Source organism: Pecten maximus, chromosome 13 (genome assembly GCF_902652985.1).
Source record: "Pecten maximus chromosome 13, xPecMax1.1, whole genome shotgun sequence".
Classification (NCBI taxonomy): domain Eukaryota; kingdom Metazoa; phylum Mollusca; class Bivalvia; order Pectinida; family Pectinidae; genus Pecten; species Pecten maximus.
In genome coordinates this window covers 39,125,472-39,149,893 of record NC_047027.1, presented here as the reverse complement: position 1 = coordinate 39,149,893, position 24,422 = coordinate 39,125,472, and the positions used below count along the sequence as shown (strand labels likewise).

General features: G+C 34.8%; 1 protein-coding gene across 2 annotated transcripts; it reads left to right on the top strand.

The window, feature by feature from the left end:
* The first annotated feature begins 191 nt into the window (after nt 1-191).
* LOC117341162 lies at nt 192-24,422 on the top strand. Of its 2 annotated transcripts, XR_004535561.1 has the most exons (5): nt 192-614; nt 19,429-19,518; nt 21,093-21,240; nt 23,379-23,705; nt 23,802-24,422. XR_004535561.1 is itself a non-coding variant. In XM_033903008.1 (4 exons), exons 1-4 carry the CDS (start codon nt 342-344, stop codon nt 23,609-23,611), a joined length of 744 nt encoding a protein of 247 aa, XP_033758899.1. In that variant the 5' UTR covers nt 192-341; the 3' UTR covers nt 23,612-24,422. The 2 variants fall into 2 exon arrangements, 1 of the variants encoding a protein (XP_033758899.1); XM_033903008.1 differs by having other exon boundaries at nt 23,379-24,422.

The following is a 24,422-nucleotide window of genomic DNA, read 5'->3' as shown; positions in this document are numbered from 1 at the left end:
GAGTTTCCTGCTCGGTGGTCTCAGCGAATTACCGTGTGATACCTACCGCCTCCAGACATCCGACTTGACGTAATAACGCTATGTGATTGGCTATCGTTAATTATCACTAATGGTCGTACCATTAGTACCCATCAATACTGTGGAATTCTATTACGTTTGTGTAGATAACAATAAGACAATGTACACATAAAACAGTGACGTACAGGTCCAGTGTTAACGTGGACGGTTATACTACCTGGTATTATACAAAGACACTTTGAAACAGAACGGAACGGTACCATTTCGTCAAAGAGAAAAATATCACAAGTGGGTATGACTCTTTGAACCAACTTTCGTGTTAAATGAATCTGCACATATATTGGTCTGTGTGTGTCCTCAATATACTGGGGTCTCGTGCAGCACCATATATAGATGCCTACATCAATGCGGACGGAACAGGATACAACCCCGGGGTTGAAATGAACCCCGGGACCCCCGGGACAGAGTTCGAGATTGGTAACTGGACTGGGGACTATAATCTGACTAGTGATTATGACGGCGACGACTCGTTACCTCCGGAATTCCTCTACAAAGTTCCCGGCCACACCACTAACTTAACTGTAGATAAAATCATGGTAAGTGTAGAATGACATTTCTACTTCATTGTTATTTAGAAAAAGACTAGCGATATTGTGTGACTGGATTTCAAACCGTTGTCATAGACCGGTGAAGATCGGTTAAGAATCAAAAGGAGTTTTTATATTTCATGTGTTACAGTGGATGACGCCATATAACATCTAATTCGGCCCACTTTACTTCCGATCATTAATTCAATTAATCATATCTTCGTATTTTCATGAAAACGAATAGATACTGTATAATCTAGTGTAAGCTGACACATCATCATGTCTCTACGGTGTCACGTCAGTGATTGTCATTCTTCGTTCATGATAGCGGTAAATGTTCAATCCCCCTTAAAGCTGAGAGTGCAAGTTAAAAAGCATCCAATTGAGATTAAAAAAAAATAAAATACATGTACAGATTTCCAAAAAATCGTTTCCGAGACATTCCCCAGTTATGGTAGTGTCGTATCTAAGGACGGGTAGACATTTTTCTTTTTTGTTATGCGTGGATACAACCATACTTTAGACGAACTTCATTCCCCGACATATCAGTTAAATCATACTTTAGACGAACTTCATTCTCCGACATATCAGTTAAATCATACTTTAGACGAACTTCATTCCCCGACATATCAGTTAAATCATACTTTAGACGAACTTCATTCCCCGACATATCAGTTAAATCATACTTTAGACGAACTTCATTCCCGACTTATCAGTTAAATCATACTTTAGACGAACTTCATTCTCCGACATATCAGTTAAATCATACTTTAGACGAACTTCATTCCCCGACATATCAGTTAAATCATACTTTAGACGAACTTCATTCTCCGACATATCAGTTAAATCATACTTTAGACGAACTTCATTCCCGACTTATCAGTTAAATCATACTTTAGACGAACTTCATTCCCCGACATATCAGTTAAATCATACTTTAGACGAACTTCATTCCCGACTTATCAGTTAAATCATACTTTTCGGTTAAGAAGTCGAGGAAACGCTTTGAGCGACTATCCATGTAGGTTTACAATATATCAAGTGGATAAACAGCAAAACTTGTTGTTTTAATTCCGCGTGAATGTGGGATTTCTGAAACAAAAATATTCAAACAATGATAAAGCTTAATGTTACTCAGTGACAGATAGACATTTCAAACAATCGCAATGAACGATTAATATTAAGTAGGTTGTTGTATCAAGACTACAATGACACGTACGGTTGGCGATTTCGACTTCGATAATGGGAATCTTGAAAATCTTGAACAATTCGCTGAGGATTCGTTATTCGAAGCAAACGTCAAAATGTCAATAAAAAGAAATATAATTTAAACATAAAACAACTGAATCCCCACGTTATTCGAATCCCCAATCCGCTGCTTATTTCAGCCCGCTTATTGGTTGTCTATCTTTCGGGTGGAGCACTTAAAATCTGCCTAAAATCATGTTAATGGGAGTGTGCTTATAATAAAATATCTAATTATTTATAGATCTGTTACCTTGAAGGTTGGATAAGTTATACTCATGGTATTGTTATTGTGATCATCAGCTCGATGTGCTCTATCATCTACTACAATATCAATATAAGCAAGATTGTTTACAAGATCTGAAATAATAGGGATTTCCATCCGAATTGTGTCCCGTGCTCCTGAACGAACCTTAAAGTTGTGTATGCTGAACAAACACCTCGGGGCCCCTCGCTATTAAGGCTCCAGTCAATATTAATTTCCAATTATAAAATGTACGTATGTTCTCACACCTATAGCCCGGGGTGATCTCATGCGTCATAGGCAGACATAACATTGACATTTCAATAAAGTCGATTCTCTACAGATAAAGGCCCACTTTTTGTACGCTGGTGTGTCGGAGATTTCTATAAGATGGTGTAATGTTACATACACTCGTCTTTGCTATTACATATGTTGTTAGTATTATTGATATGTGACAGGTATTGACAACGTCGCTAATACGTATCAAATTTTAAACTAATATAAATATAACGAAACTATTTCAGGCTGAAAAGTTTACCGTTCAATGTACCATATTACAATACACATAGAGTACACAATGTGTCTCACACAACGTTACAAACAAGTCATTTAATACTTCAATGTCACACAACGTTACAAACACTTAATACTTCAATGTCACACAACGTTACAAACACTTAATACTTCAATGTCACACAACGTTACAAACAAGTCACTTAATACTTCAATGTCACACAACGTTACAAACAAGTCATTTAATACTTCAATGTCACACAACGTTACAAACAAGTCATTTAATACTTCAATGTCACACAACGTTACAAACAAGTCACTTAATACTTCAATGTCGTGCTTCTGATATATCGTCTTTTTTCAGAACCTAGATGTCATTTGTTTTATGACGTTTCATGTTTGTCATACGTTTTCCTAGTATTCACAATTGTGGCATATGGCAATGGAAGTGTGTCATTTTTTGTTTGTTTTGTATAATACTAAGTGGTCTATTGTTGTGACGCTTCAATTATGAACTTCATAACTTCTAGAATTTTAAAAGCTTGGTAGATGTAAGTCATTAAATATTTCAAAATTCAAACATATGTCATTTTTGGAACATCTCAAATGAGTGATTCGTTCCGTTTTCTTTTCAACATTTATGATATGGTATATTTTTCTATATTTAAGTGCCTACTACTTGGGTTAAGAATTCAAATTGGTACAAAACATTTTTGTAGAATTGTCAAAAATTGTATTGGGAAGGGCAGTTCCAACATGGAGTCTGGTCAATCGCACCGATATTCCAGCGGACGTGGTAAGAGTTGATATGACCAACACGGAATCTGGACTCTCGGTACGATTGATCAGACTACCAGTAAATCTGATAAAAAGTCAAAAGAAAAATGTAGTCACACATTCTTAACGGAAATCAAAAATGTCCAACTACCAATAAGTACTATCGTTTTACTAAATAACAGAAATCTCCCTTGAGTATGACTAAATGCCGAGTTCTGAGCATCCATTTCCTAAATGTCCATAACACTGAAAACTGAACGTATTTATGTTATTATCGTGTTTTCTCTCTGTATTTTTAAATATTGGTGGAATATGTATATAAGTTAATGTTAAGTTTATATATCCTGGTCATTTTACCTGGGTAGGTAGGTCCTGTTTTAACCCATGCTGTTTTCTTTCCTACTCATATGGTGTTACATAATTAATGCCTACTGATTTTTGACCCATCGCCTTACAACGGGACTTTTCTATCCAAAATATTTTATTTTTGCCTAGGCAATATTTTATTTTGCCTAGGCAAAAATATTAAATTATGACATCCTTCCCGCGCCATAAGAATGAACACAAATTTTCCCAACTTATCACAGACTTTATCTTCAATAAATCGATTGGTATGCGATAGATTATAATATTATATCTAGGCATAGCAAATTTAGTCAAACCGATTGTTTAGGCAACTGATATATATGGTCCTCGATCATGGCTATAATTCAGGGAAATATAAGGGACATACACGGAGAAAATGACGGAAATTCTAATAAAGGACAAACATGTACATAGATAAAATGATGTAACTATCGTATAAGGGACATACATAGATAAAATGATGTAACTATCGTATAAGGGACATACATAGATAAAATGATGTAACTATCTTATAAGGGACATACACAGATAAAATGATGTAACTATCGTATAAGGGACATACACAGATAAAATGTTGTAACTATCGTATAAGGGACATACATAGATAAAATGTTGTAATTATCGTATAAGGGACATACACAGATAAAATGTTGTAATTATCGTATAAGGGACATACACAGATAAAATGTTGTAATTATCGTATAAGGGACATACATAGATAAAATGTTGTAACTATCGTATAAGGGACATACACAGATAAAATGTTGTAATTATCGTATAAGGGACATACACAGATAAAATGTTGTAATTATCGTATAAGGGACATACATAGATAAAATGTTGTAACTATCGTATAAGGGACATACACAGATAAAATGTTGTAATTATCGTATAAGGGACATACACAGATAAAATGTTGTAATTATCGTATAAGGGACATACATAGATAAAATGTTGTAATTATCGTATAAGGGACATACACAGATAAAATGTTGTAATTATCGTATAAGGGACATACACAGATAAAATGATGTAACTATCGTATAAGGGACATACACAGATAAAATGTTGTAATTATCGTATAAGGGACATACACAGATAAAATGTTGTAACTATCGTATAAGGGACATACACAGATAAAATGTTGTAATTATCGTATAAGGGACATACACAGATAAAATGTTGTAATTATCGTATAAGGGACATACACAGATAAAATGATGTAACTATCGTATAAGGGACATACACAGATAAAATGATGTAATTATCGTATAAGGGACATACACAGATAAAATGATGTAACTATCGTATAAGGGACATACACAGATAAAATGTTGTAACTATCGTATAAGGGATATACACAGATAAAATGTTGTAATTATCGTATAAGGGACATACACAGATCAAATGTTGTAACTATCGTATAAGGGACATACACAGATAAAATGTTGTAATTATCGTATAAGGGACATACACAGATAAAATGTTGTAACTATCGTATAAGGGACATACACAGATAAAATGATGTAATTATCGTATAAGGGACATACATAGATAAAATGATGTAACTATCGTATAAGGGACATACACAGATAAAATGATGTAATTATCGTATAAGGGACATACACAGATAAAATGTTGTAATTATCGTATAAGGGACATACACAGATAAAATGATGTAACTATCGTATAAGGGACATACACAGATAAAATGATGTAACTATCGTATAAGGGACATACATAGATAAAATGATGTAACTATCGTATAAGGGACATACACAGATAAAATGTTGTAATTATCGTATAAGGGACATACACAGATAAAATGATGTAACTATCGTATAAGGGACATACACAGATAAAATGATGTAACTATCGTATAAGGGACATACACAGATAAAATGTTGTAATTATCGTATAAGGGACATACATAGATAAAATGATGTAATTATCGTATAAGGGACATACACAGATAAAATGATGTAATTATCGTATAAGGGACATACATAGATAAAATAATGTAACTATCGTATAAGGGACATACATAGATAAAATGTTGTAATTATCGTATAAGGGACATACATAGATAAAATGTTGTAATTATCGTATAAGGGACATACACAGATAAAATGATGTAACTATCGTATAAGGGACATACACAGATAAAATGTTGTAATTATCGTATAAGGGACATACATAGATAAAATGTTGTAATTATCGTATAAGGGACATACACAGATAAAATGTTGTAATTATCGTATAAGGGACATACACAGATAAAATGTTGTAATTATCGTATAAGGGACATACATAGATAAAATGATGTAACTATCGTATAAGGGACATACATAGATAAAATGTTGTAATTATCGTATAAGGGACATACACAGATAAAATGTTGTAATTATCGTATAAGGGACATACACAGATAAAATGTTGTAATTATCGTATAAGGGACATACATAGATAAAATGTTGTAATTATCGTATAAGGGACATACACAGATAAAATGATGTAATTATCGTATAAGGGACATACATAGATAAAATGTTGTAATTATCGTATAAGGGACATACACAGATAAAATGTTGTAATTATCGTATAAGGGACATACACAGATAAAATGTTGTAACTATCGTATAAGGGACATACACAGATAAAATGATGTAACTATCGTATAAGGGACATACACAGATAAAATGTTGTAATTATCGTATAAGGGACATACATAGATAAAATGATGTAATTATCGTATAAGGGACATACACAGATAAAATGATGTAACTATCGTATAAGGGACATACACAGATAAAATGTTGTAATTATCGTATAAGGGACATACATAGATAAAATGTTGTAATTATCGTATAAGGGACATACACAGATAAAATGTTGTAATTATCGTATAAGGGACATACACAGATAAAATGTTGTAATTATCGTATAAGGGACATACATAGATAAAATGATGTAACTATCGTATAAGGGACATACATAGATAAAATGTTGTAATTATCGTATAAGGGACATACACAGATAAAATGTTGTAATTATCGTATAAGGGACATACATAGATAAAATGTTGTAATTATCGTATAAGGGACATACACAGATAAAATGTTGTAATTATCGTATAAGGGACATACACAGATAAAATGTTGTAATTATCGTATAAGGGACATACACAGATAAAATGTTGTAATTATCGTATAAGGGACATACATAGATAAAATGATGTAACTATCGTATAAGGGACATACATAGATAAAATGTTGTAATTATCGTATAAGGGACATACACAGATAAAATGTTGTAATTATCGTATAAGGGACATACATAGATAAAATGTTGTAATTATCGTATAAGGGACATACACAGATAAAATGTTGTAATTATCGTATAAGGGACATACATAGATAAAATGTTGTAATTATCGTATAAGGGACATACACAGATAAAATGATGTAACTATCGTATAAGGGACATACACAGATAAAATGTTGTAATTATCGTATAAGGGACATACATAGATAAAATGATGTAACTATCGTATAAGGGACATACATAGATAAAATGATGTAATTATCGTATAAGGGACATAGACAGGGGAAATAATGTAACTATCTTTTAAGGGACATAGACGGGGGAAATGATGTAACTATCTTTTAAGGGACATAGACAGGGGAAATAATGTAACTATCTTACAACGGGGACATGCACAGAGTTTAAGAGACTTTATACTAGGGAGAATCAACTTACATGACCTGAAAAAGTCGTAGTTACGGGAGGTAGGAAGGACAATGGGATACAAATATTTTCACTTCCAATCCCCCATGCCACAGTTGACACTCTGTTGAATGTCTTGTAAATGTCACAGAAAACTAGACAGTAGCGGTTTCCCACATTATGTTACAAATCAACAGTAATATTCCCTGATCGGAAACCTGACTGATATCTATATAAATGGGAAATACCAACGAAATAATTCGACAAAAGAAGAGATATTGTGTCGGTGAAGGGTTTGTACGATGTACATCAAGGTATTGTTTTGAATATGGTTTCGGTGATTTTAAGATGATGCCCTGTTTTTCTTTTTTGACTAGTTAGTTAACGTGAAAATTCAAATAAAATGTAAAAAGAATAGAAATAATCAATACTACATACATTGAGTGCTGACTGTAGTTCGTCACGGTTTACCGGGGCGGTTGGAGTGTCCGGCGGAGATAATTGTCGGGATTAGTATATAGAGGTACTGACTTGGGTAGGGATTAGTACTGGGGAGGGGTGAACTGTACTTAGTCTACCTGAGGGGACAAAACAAGAGTTACCTCCCACATTTTTCTCGGGGAATGAAGTAAAATCAATTCATCCCAGTACTTCACTTTTATTTCTTGAAACAAAATTAATATGTGAATGTTTAGAATACTCTGAAACGTATTTAAACAAATTTGTTGAACATGAAACGGCTGCATAGATATAAAAATATATCGAAAATATATGTACATATAGGAAAATCGATTTCCTTTGGTATAAATGTGTAGGTTTTTGCAAGAACAACTACACTTTTATTTTCAAGCACAGGTGCGAATATGTACCGCTGCGTAATCAAAGTTCCCCTAAGCCCAAATTGGCCTTTCATATGCTTGACGTGATGCAAATGTTAGGTGATACAGTGTACTAACACTGTGATGCAGTATAAGTACACCGTGTCATCTACAATCTACTTTTGCATATCCTCCATTGAAAGAAGGCAGCCATTGGAGTTCCTACTTAACTATTAAGTGGGTGTTTTCATTCATTGGAGATGTCCTGTAAGGAAAGGGTGAGAATAAGATTTTATAAGATTTATTTTCAACTCGTGTAACAAGAGATACTATATACAATATAATTGACGCCAAAACTTTCTAAATAATTTGATATTTCAGACAATATAGTCATAGTATACAGAAACAGTATGAAATAATTATCCCATATTAAACAAGTCATAATCATACCTACAAATAACGGAAGGATTTTCTTTATATCCAGTCCAGCAAGATCCTGGTGCGGAAAATGGACGACATCTCCAACCTCCGTTTGCTTTACTTTAACTCTTACCCATTTAGGATTCAAATTGCCTTGAAACTGTGAATTCCATATACACATGTACATTAAACCGAATTCGTTTAAAATGTTTTGTATAAAACCTAAAACTGTCAGGTTAATTAAGTGATTATCTATATGGTATGTAATCAGTCTCAGCGTAACTGGAAGGTCAAAGGTTATTAGCAAGTTTTATACATTTACCAAAACTTGACAATTCTTTAGGGCTATTTGTATAAAGCAATTCCTCTCATTTGTACACACTTGGATTTGTAACAAAATAACGTTTGGAGAATGTATTTCTTTACCTACAAAATGTTCTTCAAGATAAACCACATCGTTACTTGTACTTTTACGTACACCAAGCAATTTATTACAAAAAATAATATGTACTTAAAATGCTATTGATAAATGTATCAAATACAGTTGTGTTCCAACGTTGAAATAATTTTTCGGCATACCCCGGAAATGACGCGACAGGTGGCGTTACTGAGCAAGATGAAGTATGTGATTGGTCAATGTAGGGGTAAATGCAAAATGCAGATATGCAGTTAAAAACGGAATAAAGTTAAGATTGAATGCAAGCTGAATAAGTGGATGCATCTTTTCAAATGACACATTAATAAAATTATATTCCCGATTGAAATGCAGTCGTATTCAGGCGCGTAGCTGCCTTTACGCAAATACGCAGTTGCGTACACATCAGTTTTCAACAACAACAAAAATAAACAAAACAAAACAAACAAACAAAACAAAACAAAACAAAGAAAGAAAAAACTCTGAAATTTATATGAGCTTATCTATACACAACTATGAATGCTGTCCCTAGGTGATGGTTCTAGCCAAACCCACTAATTGATATAACTAGTCATTGGTAGGGAACGCAATCAATCGGTCGGTTAAAGTGGGACAAAAAAAAATCCGAAGACCTGTTTCTTTGGAAGAAATTTCAGCTCGCCCCGGAGGAACCATCAGCATTAGAAACAAGTCAAAATGGTACACCTGATGTAAAAAAGCTCCCTGGTGGTTGTCAGAATTGCAAAATGCTTACGCTAGCATTTTAGAGCATTCAGGACGTTAAAGATCAATGCCAAATTTATGCATTTTATATACAAAATTTGCAAGATATATGTATATATATAATTATTTTTTCCTTTTTTTCATGGTAAATACTCAAATGTGATTGGTCGAAAAATTCTTTTCATTCTTCTATGAAAGAAATTCCGAGAATGGCGCGAAAAATGTGACGTCACAATACGACAATTGACGTTGCGTATTGATTTGAGAAAAAGAATCCCATTTAAAACCAGTAATATTGTACATAAAACATGTTTTAAATTAGAAAATCATTTTCAAAAATTAATTATAAGCGTTGATGTCAATTTTTTTAGTTTCATCGGGGTATGAAACAAATTTTGTTTGCAAACTTCTGTAAGAATCCGCTACGCGGATTCATACAGTTTGCTACAGAGGACAACAACCCAATAACTCGAGTTCGTACTCATATATAATAACAGGGACTTTCCCGCAATCTGTGACGTCAAATCCAGGGTGACATAATACTCCTAGTAACAATTTCCAACTATCCGTGTCGTCAAAAATGTATGCTTACATGTACATGTAGGTATGTGCTCCCGGACAGAGTTTAATAGACTGAATTCTTAAATGTTTTAGCATTTACATTTTGTTGAATTTTAAGCAATAATAAATAATGAAGTTTAAATTCAATACTGGTAAACACTGAACAACTTTGACTTATTAATTGTCAATTTGAACTTTTCTCAAGTCGATCACTATTATTCATGCAATCCTATGACAGGTAATGATAATCATTCTGTAATATGAAAATGTTGTAGTTTTGTCATATAATAAAGCAGTTATCGACCTGTTTTCAGGTGAATACGATGACCTTCGGCCTCGGGAAATATCATTTTCTCGAGCTTATAAATCATCATATTCACCTGAAACAGGTCGATAATTGTATAATATCACGAAACGTTTGCATTATTATGCGCATCAGGTTATATAAGACGATGAAATGGTTTCCGAGTATCAGATACTGACTGTAAAGATGGAGGGCGAGAACGAAGATTTTTTTTTCTGTCCAGAATTTTGTGATTCATTGAGAATGATTAATGCAACATCGTATATATCCGAGAACTGATTTCCTTATTGTTAAACACTATCGTTTCAAATATCGTTTAAGTGTTGAATTGCTTTCTAAATAATTTGATATTTCAGACAATATAGTCATAGTATACAGAAACAGTATGAAATAATTATCCCATATTAAACAAGTCATAATCATACCTACAAATAACGGAAGGATTTTCTTTATATCCAGTCCAGCAAGATCCTGGTGCGGAAAATGGACGACATCTCCAACCTCCGTTTGCTTTACTTTAACTCTTACCCATTTAGGATTCAAATTGCCTTGAAACTGTGAATTCCATATATACATGTACATTAAACCGAATTCGTTTAAAATGTTTTGTATAAAACCTAAAACTGTCAGGTTAATTAAGTGATTATCTATATGGTATGTAATCAGTCTCAGCGTAACTGGAAGGTCAAAGGTTATTAGCAAGTTTTATACATTTACCAAAACTTGACAATTCTTTAGGGCTATTTGTATAAAGCAATTCCTCTCATTTGTACACACTTGGATTTGTAACAAAATAACGTTTGGAGAATGTATTTCTTTACCTACAAAATGTTCTTCAAGATAAACCACATCGTTACTTGTACTTTTACGTACACCAAGCAATTTATTACAAAAAATAATATGTACTTAAAATGCTATTGATAAATGTATCAAATACAGTTGTGTTCCAACGTTGAAATAATTTTTCGGCATACCCCGGAAATGACGCGACAGGTGGCGTTACTGAGCAAGATGAAGTATGTGATTGGTCAATGTAGGGGTAAATGCAAAATGCAGATATGCAGTTAAAAACGGAATAAAGTTAAGATTGAATGCAAGCTGAATAAGTGGATGCATCTTTTCAAATGACACATTAATAAAATTATATTCCCGATTGAAATGCAGTCGTATTCAGGCGCGTAGCTGCCTTTACGCAAATACGCAGTTGCGTACACATCAGTTTTCAACAACAACAAAAATAAACAAAACAAAACAAACAAACAAAACAAAACAAAACAAAGAAAGAAAAAACTCTGAAATTTATATGAGCTTATCTATACACAACTATGAATGCTGTCCCTAGGTGATGGTTCTAGCCAAACCCACTAATTGATATAACTAGTCATTGGTAGGGAACGCAATCAATCGGTCGGTTAAAGTGGGACAAAAAAAAATCCGAAGACCTGTTTCTTTGGAAGAAATTTCAGCTCGCCCCGGAGGAACCATCAGCATTAGAAACAAGTCAAAATGGTACACCTGATGTAAAAAAGCTCCCTGGTGGTTGTCAGAATTGCAAAATGCTTACGCTAGCATTTTAGAGCATTCAGGACGTTAAAGATCAATGCCAAATTTATGCATTTTATATACAAAATTTGCAAGATATATGTATATATATAATTATTTTTTCCTTTTTTTCATGGTAAATACTCAAATGTGATTGGTCGAAAAATTCTTTTCATTCTTCTATGAAAGAAATTCCGAGAATGGCGCGAAAAATGTGACGTCACAATACGACAATTGACGTTGCGTATTGATTTGAGAAAAAGAATCCCATTTAAAACCAGTAATATTGTACATAAAACATGTTTTAAATTAGAAAATCATTTTCAAAAATTAATTATAAGCGTTGATGTCAATTTTTTTAGTTTCATCGGGGTATGAAACAAATTTTGTTTGCAAACTTCTGTAAGAATCCGCTACGCGGATTCATACAGTTTGCTACAGAGGACAACAACCCAATAACTCGAGTTCGTACTCATATATAATAACAGGGACTTTCCCGCAATCTGTGACGTCAAATCCAGGGTGACATAATACTCCTAGTAACAATTTCCAACTATCCGTGTCGTCAAAAATGTATGCTTACATGTACATGTAGGTATGTGCTCCCGGACAGAGTTTAATAGACTGAATTCTTAAATGTTTTAGCATTTACATTTTGTTGAATTTTAAGCAATAATAAATAATGAAGTTTAAATTCAATACTGGTAAACACTGAACAACTTTGACTTATTAATTGTCAATTTGAACTTTTCTCAAGTCGATCACTATTATTCATGCAATCCTATGACAGGTAATGATAATCATTCTGTAATATGAAAATGTTGTAGTTTTGTCATATAATAAAGCAGTTATCGACCTGTTTTCAGGTGAATACGATGACCTTCGGCCTCGGGAAATATCATTTTCTCGAGCTTATAAATCATCATATTCACCTGAAACAGGTCGATAATTGTATAATATCACGAAACGTTTGCATTATTATGCGCATCAGGTTATATAAGACGATGAAATGGTTTCCGAGTATCAGATACTGACTGTAAAGATGGAGGGCGAGAACGAAGATTTTTTTTTCTGTCCAGAATTTTGTGATTCATTGAGAATGATTAATGCAACATCGTATATATCCGAGAACTGATTTCCTTATTGTTAAACACTATCGTTTCAAATATCGTTTAAGTGTTGAATTGCTTTCTAAATAATTTGATATTTCAGACAATATAGTCATAGTATACAGAAACAGTATGAAATAATTATCCCATATTAAACAAGTCATAATCATACCTACAAATAACGGAAGGATTTTCTTTATATCCAGTCCAGCAAGATCCTGGTGCGGAAAATGGACGACATCTCCAACCTCCGTTTGCTTTACTTTAACTCTTACCCATTTAGGATTCAAATTGCCTTGAAACTGTGAATTCCATATATACATGTACATTAAACCGAATTCGTTTAAAATGTTTTGTATAAAACCTAAAACTGTCAGGTTAATTAAGTGATTATCTATATGGTATGTAATCAGTCTCAGCGTAACTGGAAGGTCAAAGGTTATTAGCAAGTTTTATACATTTACCAAAACTTGACAATTCTTTAGGGCTATTTGTATAAAGCAATTCCTCTCATTTGTACACACTTGGATTTGTAACAAAATAACGTTTGGAGAATGTATTTCTTTACCTACAAAATGTTCTTCAAGATAAACCACATCGTTACTTGTACTTTTACGTACACCAAGCAATTTATTACAAAAAATAATATGTACTTAAATGCTATTGATAAATGTATCAAATACAGTTGTGTTCCAACGTTGAAATAATTTTTCGGCATACCCCGGAAATGACGCGACAGGTGGCGTTACTGAGCAAGATGAAGTATGTGATTGGTCAATGTAGGGGTAAATGCAAAATGCAGATATGCAGTTAAAAACGGAATAAAGTTAAGATTGAATGCAAGCTGAATAAGTGGATGCATCTTTTCAAATGACACATTAATAAAATTATATTCCCGATTGAAATGCAGTCGTATTCAGGCGCGTAGCTGCCTATACGCAAATACGCAGTTGCGTACACATCAGTTTTCAACAACAACAAAAATAAACAAAACAAAACAACAAACAAACAAAACAAAACAAAACAAAGAAAGAAAAAACTCTGAAATTTATATGAGCTTATCTATACACAAACTATGAATGCTGTCCCTAGGTGATGGTTCTAGCCAAACCCACTAATTGATATAACTAGTCATTGGTAGGGAACGCAATCAATCGGTCGGTTAAAGTGGGACAAAGAAAAATCCGAAGACCTGTTTCTTTGGAAGAAATTTCAGCTCGCCCCGGAGGAACCATCAGCATTAGAAACAAGTCAAAATGGTACACCTGATGTAACAAAGCTCCCTGGTGGTTGTCAGAATTGCAAAATGCTTACGCTAGCATTTTAGAGCATTCAGGACGTTAAAGATCAATGCCAAATTTATGCATTTTATATACAAAATTTGCAAGATATATGTATATATATAATTATTTTTTCCTTTTTTTCATGGTAAATACTCAAATGTGATTGGTCGAAAAACTCTTTTCATTCTTCTATGAAAGAAATTCCGAGAATGGCGCGAAAAATGTGACGTCACAATACGACAATTGACGTTGCGTATTGATTTGAGAAAAAGAATCCCATTTAAAACCAGTAATATTGTACATAAAACATGTTTTAAATTAGAAAATCATTTTCAAAAATTAATTATAAGCGTTGATGTCAATTTTTTTAGTTTCATCGGGGTATGAAACAAATTTTGTTTGCAAACTTCTGTAAGAATCCGCTACGCGGATTCATACAGTTTGCTACAGAGGACAACAACCCAATAACTCGAGTTCGTACTCATATATAATAACAGGGACTTTCCCGCAATCTGTGACGTCAAATCCAGGGTGACATAATACTCCTAGTAACAATTTCCAACTATCCGTGTCGTCAAAAGTGTATACTTACTTGTACATGTAGGTATGTGCTCCCGGACAGAGTTTAATAGACTGAATTCTTAAATGTTTTAGCATTTACATTTTGTTGAATTTTAAGCAATAATAAATAATGAAGTTTAAATTCAATACTGGTAAACACTGAACAACTTTGACTTATTAATTGTCAATTTGAACTTTTCTCAAGTCGATCACTATTATTCATGCAATCCTATGACAGGTAATGATAATCATTCTGTAATATGAAAATGTTGTAGTTTTGTCATATAATAAAGCAGTTATCGACCTGTTTTCAGGTGAATACGATGACCTTCGGCCTCGGGAAATATCATTTTCTCGAGCTTATAAATCATCATATTCACCTGAAACAGGTCGATAATTGTATAATATCACGAAACGTTTGCATTATTATGCGCATCAGGTTATATAAGACGATGAAATGGTTTCCGAGTATCAGATACTGACTGTAAAGATGGAGGGCGAGAACGAAGATTTTTTTTTCTGTCCAGAATTTTGTGATTCATTGAGAATGATTAATGCAACATCGTATATATCCGAGAACTGATTTCCTTATTGTTAAACACTATCGTTTCAAATATCGTTTAAGTGTTGAATTGCTTAGAACAAATCTATCCACTATTGTTAAAAAAAACTCAAAATTTCAGCTTGGGATAGGCCAAGCTCAAAATAAAATATCACTGAACTGTCGTGTCTCATGTCGATACTCTTCAAATGTAGCCTATACTTCTTATATCTATATATATATATTCGTGATATAACGCGTTAGTTTCGCGATATAACGCGTTAGTTAACTTTCGCGTAATAACGCGAAAGTTTCGTGATATAACACGTTAGTTTCGCGATATAACGCGTTAGTTTCGCGTAACAACGCGTTAGTTTTGCGATATAACGCGAAAAATATATTATTTTCTTCTACGAAAATGGTCCCAACCGGCTTTCGTAGCTTAAAGACGTCCTGATTTAGAAATACCAAATATATATATATATGGTTAGAGATAAAGATTTAAAATGTTTGATTTTTCCTAGGTACCTTTTACAGAGCCCCAAATTCTCCTGTAGATACCTGGAACCGTATTTACTATTCGATCGAACAAGCAGTCAATACTAATTTAGAAATACTAATAACTGGTTATTTAAATGAAAACCAGCTTGCTTCTAACAACAAATCTATTAGTGAAATTTAAAATCTGTACAATTTAACCCAACTAATTAAGGAACCAACTCACTTTACTGAAACATCATTGTCCCTTATAGATATATTTCCGATAAGTACTGTTATGCTAAGCTCTGACGTCAAAGTTGGTGACCCATTCTTACCAGCCAATCAGAGGTATCAGTGTCTAATCTATATCTACATGAATGTACAAAACAACGTATTACCCGATAACATCATGAGAAACGTTTAGTTTTACAAACGTTGTGACTTTTCCAACTATAGAGAAAAAAATCAAAACAAACAAATAATCAACACAACTGGGGATACTTTAGGCAAACACGTAACGCATGCGTAGATAGAATACGTAAAGGTAAAAGCGACTATTATAACAAACTTACTAACTCGTTGAAAGACAAACCACTGAACTCCAGGAACTGGTGGAAAATAGCAAACAAATTTACTAGTTCTCTAACAAAGAATCCTATATACCTGTATTGATAGAAAAGTATACACAATTTACTGTGATGTATACAAAGCTAGCTTACTCAATGATTATTTTGTCAAACAAACACAGTTAGATGACATCAACAAACTTCCTCCCCCTCTAACTAATGAACCCAATGAAACTCTTAGTAATATTATACTTACCATTGACGATGTTAAAGATGCAATAAGTGTATTCGATTCCTCCAAGTATTCAGGTCCAGATATGATAAGTGCAAAATTATTGATTGAAGGCGCAAATGAACTGTCTCGTCCACTATGTCAATTGTTCAACAAATCCTTACATTTCTCTTATTACCTAGATGAATGGAAATTTGCAAATGTTATTAATTAAAAAAGGCGACAGGTGTAATGTTACAAATTATAGACCAATATCCCTCATCAGCATTTTAGGTAAATTGATGGAAAGATGTGGATTTAAATGTATATACAATATTTTGCACTGAACTAACTTCTTCAGTAAGTCACAATCTGGTTTCATCCTTGGGGACTCCGCTGTAAACCAATTGGTAATTATTGCGAACGATATTAGTAAGGCTCTTGATAACGGGAAAGAAATACAGGTTATATTTTGCGATATTAGTAAAGCATTTTACAGGGTTTGGAATAAAGACTTACTTAACAAACTGGAAAGGGCGGGAATTTCCGGAAAACTTCTTGCCTGGTTCAAAAATTATCTTTGAAACCGACAACAACGTGTGGTAATTAACGGGAAATCATCTTCAGACAAGGAAATTAAATCAGGAGATGCCCGGGAATCATTTCTAGGTCCTCTTCTCTTCTTCGTTTATATCAATGATATTGTTAATGACATTGACAGTACAATTAAACTCTTTGTGGATGATACTACCATTTATATGGTAGTTGACAATCCTTGAAATCAATGAAAAACGTACTAGACCAATTCATCCGCCAGTGTTTATGAGCAATACAGTCGTATCCAATGTGACATCTCATAAACATCTTGGTGTATACTTGTCCTCTAGTTTTGACTGGGCTGACCACATTGAATACATTTTAAAGAAAACTCCCAAACGTTTAGGTACACTTAGGAAACTGAAATACGTTCTTGATAGAAACTCTCTACAGACTCTATATATATCTTTCATAAGACCAATATTAGAATATGCCGATATTGTTTGGGATGCAAAACCACAATATCTAATAGACAAAATATAGCAAGTTCAAATTGAGGCTGGCAGAATAGTGACAGGTGCTACCAAAATTGTTTACATAGAACTGTTATATAAAGACGTATGCTGGGAAAAATCATCAGATCGAAGGAAAAAAACATAAAATTGTTCAATTTCACAAAATGCTTCACAATAAAGCACCAAACTATCTATGTTCCCTTGTACCTTCCTTACACTCAGATCTTCATGATTATAGAAGCAGACAAGCTGATCAGCTCCTATCAGTCCAGTCAAAAACAAATTATTATAAATCATCTTTCTTATCGTCAGCTGTAGAATTATGTAACTCCGTACCTCCAAAAATTAGAAATAACCCTTCAATGACAAAAATCCTTAATAGAAATCTTGCATGTCCTCCTGCATACAGAAACTATGGAAACTGTTAATTGCAAATTTTACACACGAGCATTCGCTTACATTGCAGTACATTCAGAAAGCATTTGCCCGTTTTGTACGTGTACGAGTGGATATATTGAAGACAACTTTCATTTCCTCTTCATGTGTGAACATTATCAAAATCAAAGAGAACAGTTCATTTGACTTGACCACTAAGCTACATTAAATTATGCTGACCTTTTGAGGGAGATGGATTGATATAAGTTTGAAGCTTGTTTCCAGATCCTTTTGCAAATTATATATATAAATTAATAACATATGTTACATAGATACCAGGAAATTTAAACGAATGATAATGTTGATTGTATATTATATTTACTTTTAACACATAAAGTGTGACGAAAAAGGTATGGTCAGGATTTGGTATCCATGCCACATAAAAAACAAAACAATATGTTAACACACAAAAAAAAAAAAAAAAAAAATGCAATTTTGAAGTACACAACAAAATTGGGAAGATCTTGAACACTGATTTCCTCGACATGTTTGTGGTACGAATATTAAACACGCAAAATTAACATGAATTCAAGAGCTCAGTTAGGAAAAAACAGCATTTAGTCAATGTGTATACCTTTTTTATCAAAGTGTTGGCCACATAATTTCAAGTTTGGTTTAGCCTCGTTATCAATCATTTAGAAATTTCCTGTTTGGTACAGCCTCGTTATCAACCATTGGGGGATGTCCAGTTTGGTACAGCCTTGCTATCAATCATTTGTTAATATCCAATTTGGTATAGCCTCATTTTCAATCATTTGGTAATTCCCTGTTTAGTATAGCCTCATTGTTAATCATTTAGAAATATTCAGTTTGGTATAGCCTCGTTATCAATCATTGGGGGATGTCCAGTTTGGTACAGCCTCGTTATCAATCATTGGGGGATGTCCAGTTTGGTACAGCCTCGTAATCAATCATTCTCTTCTGTTGACAGGACCTGTTTTTATTCATGCCAGACGACGAGGATGTCTGCTACATCAAAGACATGGCTGACTTTGAGGAGTACGGGAGTCAGAAATACATGGTAAGGTCTATACTGCCTGGAGTACGGTATACATGGTAAGGTCTATACTGCCTGGAGTACGGTATACATGGTAAGGTCTATACTGCCTGGAGTACGGTATACACGGTAAGGTCTATACTGCCTGGAGTACGGTATAAACGGTAAGGTCTATACTGCCTGGAGTACGGTATACACGGTAAGGTCTATACTGCCTGGAGTACGGTATACACGGTAAGGTCTATACTGACTGGAGTACGGTATACACGGTAAGGTCTATACTGCCTGGAGTACGGTATACACGGTAAGGTCTATACTGCCTGGAGTACGGTATACACGGTAAGGTCTATACTGACTGGAGTACGGTATACACGGTAAGGTCTATACTGCCTGGAGTACGGTATACACGGTAAGGTCTATACTGACTGGAGTACGGTATACACGGTAAGGTCTATACTGCCTGGAGTACGGTATACACGGTAAGGTCTATACTGCCTGGAGTACGGTATACACGGTAAGGTCTATACTGCCTGGAGTACGGTATACACGGTAAGGTCTATACTGCCTGGAGTACGGTATACACGGTAAGGTCTATACTGCCTGGAGTACGGTATACACGGTAAGGTCTATACTGACTGGAGTACGGTATACACGGTAAGGTCTATACTGACTGGAGTACGGTATACACGGTAAGGTCTATACTGCCTGGAGTACGGTATACACGGTAAGGTCTATACTGCCTGGAGTACGGTATACACGGTAAGGTCTATACTGCCTGGAGTACGGTATACACGGTAAGGTCTATACTGCCTGGAGTACGGTATACACGGTAAGGTCTATACTGCCTGGAGTACGGTATACACGGTAAGGTCTATACTGCCTGGAGTACGGTATACACGGTAAGGTCTATACTGCCTGGAGTTAACATACAATGTACCAACTTGATTGGCTGCAGTGTTGATTGAGCAAAAGCTATTTAATGTGTGATTTCGTTGTTTTTTTGTTGTTATTGCTTTTAATAAATCCTAGGTAGGTGCCCATGTTCGCCAGCACTATACATGTTTTCACAACGCAAAAGAAAACCTAAAGTAATCGATACGCAGTTAAATGAACAATACGTATTTTTGGGAAATTTAGCCAAAAAAGTGAGCATCAATATGATGCCGGCTCTTTATTACTTACACCCGGATTCTGGTTACAAGCTCTAAACTTATATGAGGTTTAAGGCCGGAATACAGCACAATGAAAATAGCTTGTTTTCATCTGATTTCAGGTATATGATGTTTTCACAATACCCAGTAAAACTTGGTCGTATTCTAGATTCCGACGAAAAAACAGAGTCTGACAAAATGCTTGTTTTTCTATCTTTAAACCAATGCATTCGTAAAATACGATTTGTTGCTTATATGTGGCGCGATATCTACATGTAAATAGATACTAAATTATTTTGTAATCACATTATGAACTTGAGTGTTGTTGTACCGAGATTGTTGTTTCGACAGGATGGCGATGGGAATAGGAATTCATTGGGTGTTTTTGGAGTTTATTAATTTGTCAAAAATATGAAAGAACTTTGAGATGTGTATCATTTTTTTCAGGTGACAAAACCTAACGAATGTAATAACACAAATGACGATCCTATACCGGAACGCATTAATTTATCACTTCCGGAAAAATGCCGACCACTTCCAGTTAAATGGCTAGACGAGTTTTACTGTGACAATAACCTCGACCTAGACGATCCAGGTAAGTCTGCTTGACTTGGTTTCCATGACGATGGCTGGTACTGCCCTTGTCCCTATTACAGCATAGTAGGATTCATACATTTACATCGTAATCAGATGAAACAGATTACACCTAAGCCGATGATTTTAATTTCCCGATTTATAATTATCCATTTCTGAATAGTAACATCCCTCCTCTGATGACCACTCGTCTTAGTTGATGCGATATTCACGGGTTTTCTATCATGCCCATTTTCGTGACAGATTTCGACCCCTAACGGAGAAATTACCAACACCAGGATTCGTGAGATGTTGATGAATATCCTGGTAAAGATTGATGGTCGACACCTTGATTGTGTATATCCTATTGTATTCGATCCCTGTTGAAATGCCCAGCGGTTCCTTGATCACTTCCCTATTCCTCATTTTGTGACTCACATTTTACCTGAAGTTGTATGACGGATGACGTCGAGGAAGCAGAAGTCGCTTAGTGTGTCGGAACACGTGATCATGTTCTCCTTGTTCTTTCTCATGGGTCTTCATTAGTGTGTCGGAACACGTGATCATGTTCTCCTTGTTCTTTCTCAGGGGTCTTCATTAGTGTGTCGGAACACGTGATCATGTTCTCCTTGTTCTTTCTCATGGGTCTTCATTAGTGTGTCGGGACACGTGATCATGTTCTCCTTGTTCTTTCTCATGGGTCTTCATTAGTGTGTCGGAACACGTGATCATGTTCTCCTTGTTCTTTCTCAGGGGTCTTCATTAGTGTGTCGGGACACGTGATCATGTTCTCCTTGTTCTTTCTCATGGGTCTTCATTAGTGTGTCGGGACACGTGATCATGTTCTCCTTGTTCTTTCTCATGGGTCTTCATTAGTGTGTCGGAACACGTGATCATGTTCTCCTTGTTCTTTCTCAGGGGTCTTCATTAGTGTGTCGGAACACGTGATCATGTTCTCCTTGTTCTTTCTCATGGGTCTTCATTAGTGTGTCGGGACACGTGATCATGTTCTCCTTGTTCTTTCTCATGGGTCTTCATTAGTGTGTCGGAACACGTGATCATGTTCTCCTTGTTCTTTCTCAGGGGTCTTCATTAGTGTGTCGGGACACGTGATCATGTTCTCCTTGTTCTTTCTCATGGGTCTTCATTAGTGTGTCGGAACACGTGATCATGTTCTCCTTGTTCTTTCTCAGGGGTCTTCATTAGTGAGTCGGAACACGTGATCATGTTCTCCTTGTTCTTTCTCATGGGTCTTCATTAGTGTGTCGGGACACGTGATCATGTTCTCCTTGTTCTTCCTCATGGGTCTTCATTAGTGTGTCGGAACACGTGATCATGTTCTCCTTGTTCTTTCTCGTGGGTCTTCATTAGTGTGTCGGGACACGTGATCATGTTCTCCTTGTTCTTTCTCAGGGGCCTTCATTAGTGTGTCGGAACACGTGATCATGTTCTCCTTGTTCTTTCTCGCGGGTCTTCATACAAATCTTGATTTTTTGATTGCATCAGAAGTTTTTTAAATTATAATCGCTTTTTGTCCGTCGTGGGTCCTTAATAGTCTACATTCCATTTCCTCTTAGAAACTCCTGAACCAATTGATGAATCAATGAAATTCTGCAGAAATTCACCACCAAGCTTAAAAGTCAAACACTGTTGTGAAATATATTGTTTCCACTCTCAAGGACCTGATGGATTGGGCAAACGTGTCAAATTGAAAAAAAAACATTCTAAAAATCTAAAATCTTCTTCTCAAGACACAGATATGGTAGAGTGGAATAACTGTAATAGATAGAAGGGTGATTTACCAAAAATGTGAATTTCACGACCCTGGGTGTAATTTTTCCCCTGGAGTGAGTTAAAATACTGTATATGGAGTAATACTATTTTTAACATTATTTATTTAATTATTATTGGAAGTAATTCAAACTAGATGAAATTGATCAGTTTGTGATGACAGTTTGATGGTATATTGTATGCAGATATTTTCCCTGATAGGCCCCAAAGGGCTGATTGACGGACCATATTTAGTCAACGTGACTAAAAATACCAGGATACCTTTTACGCCAATAGGCATATTGTTTCTTCTTATTTTGCCCGAGAGCTGAGGTTTCGTTATTATGTTGGTATTCTCTTGCTTTGTCAACATATTTCTCTCTTTTACAGATATCATTAAAGCTCTCCGACCGTTCCAAGGTCCCAAGCGTTTTTGTTCCTATAAATCCAAGACGGTCCATACACAGAAATGTTACACATGGAATAAGGGGAATAAGCTAGTGACAAAGAAAACGCTGGTGTGTCTCCGCTCTATACAGATCAACAGTCACCTCAAGTGTAAAAAGGAAGTCACCAACTACCAGTCAGATAAGGAGTACTTCGTCACAGAGGAACAGCGATAACATCTTATCTACACAAACAACCACTCAAAAACTGAAACACGAGCTCCAGTCGGGCTAATCCATGCTACCTAACATGTATATTACACATCACGTGGTATCTAACAACCGTGTATTACGCATCACGTGGTATCTAACAACCGTGTATTACGCATCACGTGGTATCTAACAACCGTGTATTACGCATCACGTGGTATCTAATATACACAACGTATGTATATTACAAATCACGAGATACCTAATATATGTATTTTACATATCACGTGATACCTAATATATGTATTTTACATATCACGTGATTGTATACTTCACATTATTTATTTCTAATTGGTAGGATAGTTTTATTAAGGTGTCATATAACGGTTTAATTTTCAAAAATAAATTGAATTGGACATAAGACAAACTCGTGGGTAATTTATCTTAAAAGCAAATCACTTTTCAAGATCACTTGACGCAATACTCATTTCTCAAACTAAGTTTATGATCCATAGAATTGATGCTCTATCAAAAGGTACGAGATACCATTGAGTTTGTGATTTATATAATATAGAACAAATCAGAGTGAAAGAAATAATTAGACAGAAATAAAGCCTTAGTTCTTGAAACCAAAATTGTTTATTTCAATAGGGGCTGTTCGTTAACAAAGGCAACGTCAAACTTAACTTCGGTGTCCTTTGAAATGCATTTGCAGATGTTATTCCTTGGTTTCGTTGACTGCAGCTTGACAGTACGATACCGTTGAAATATAAAATGTGGCTGAAGAATGTTGCTTATCATGTCGAACTAATGTGAAATAAAATCTGGTTGTCACGTC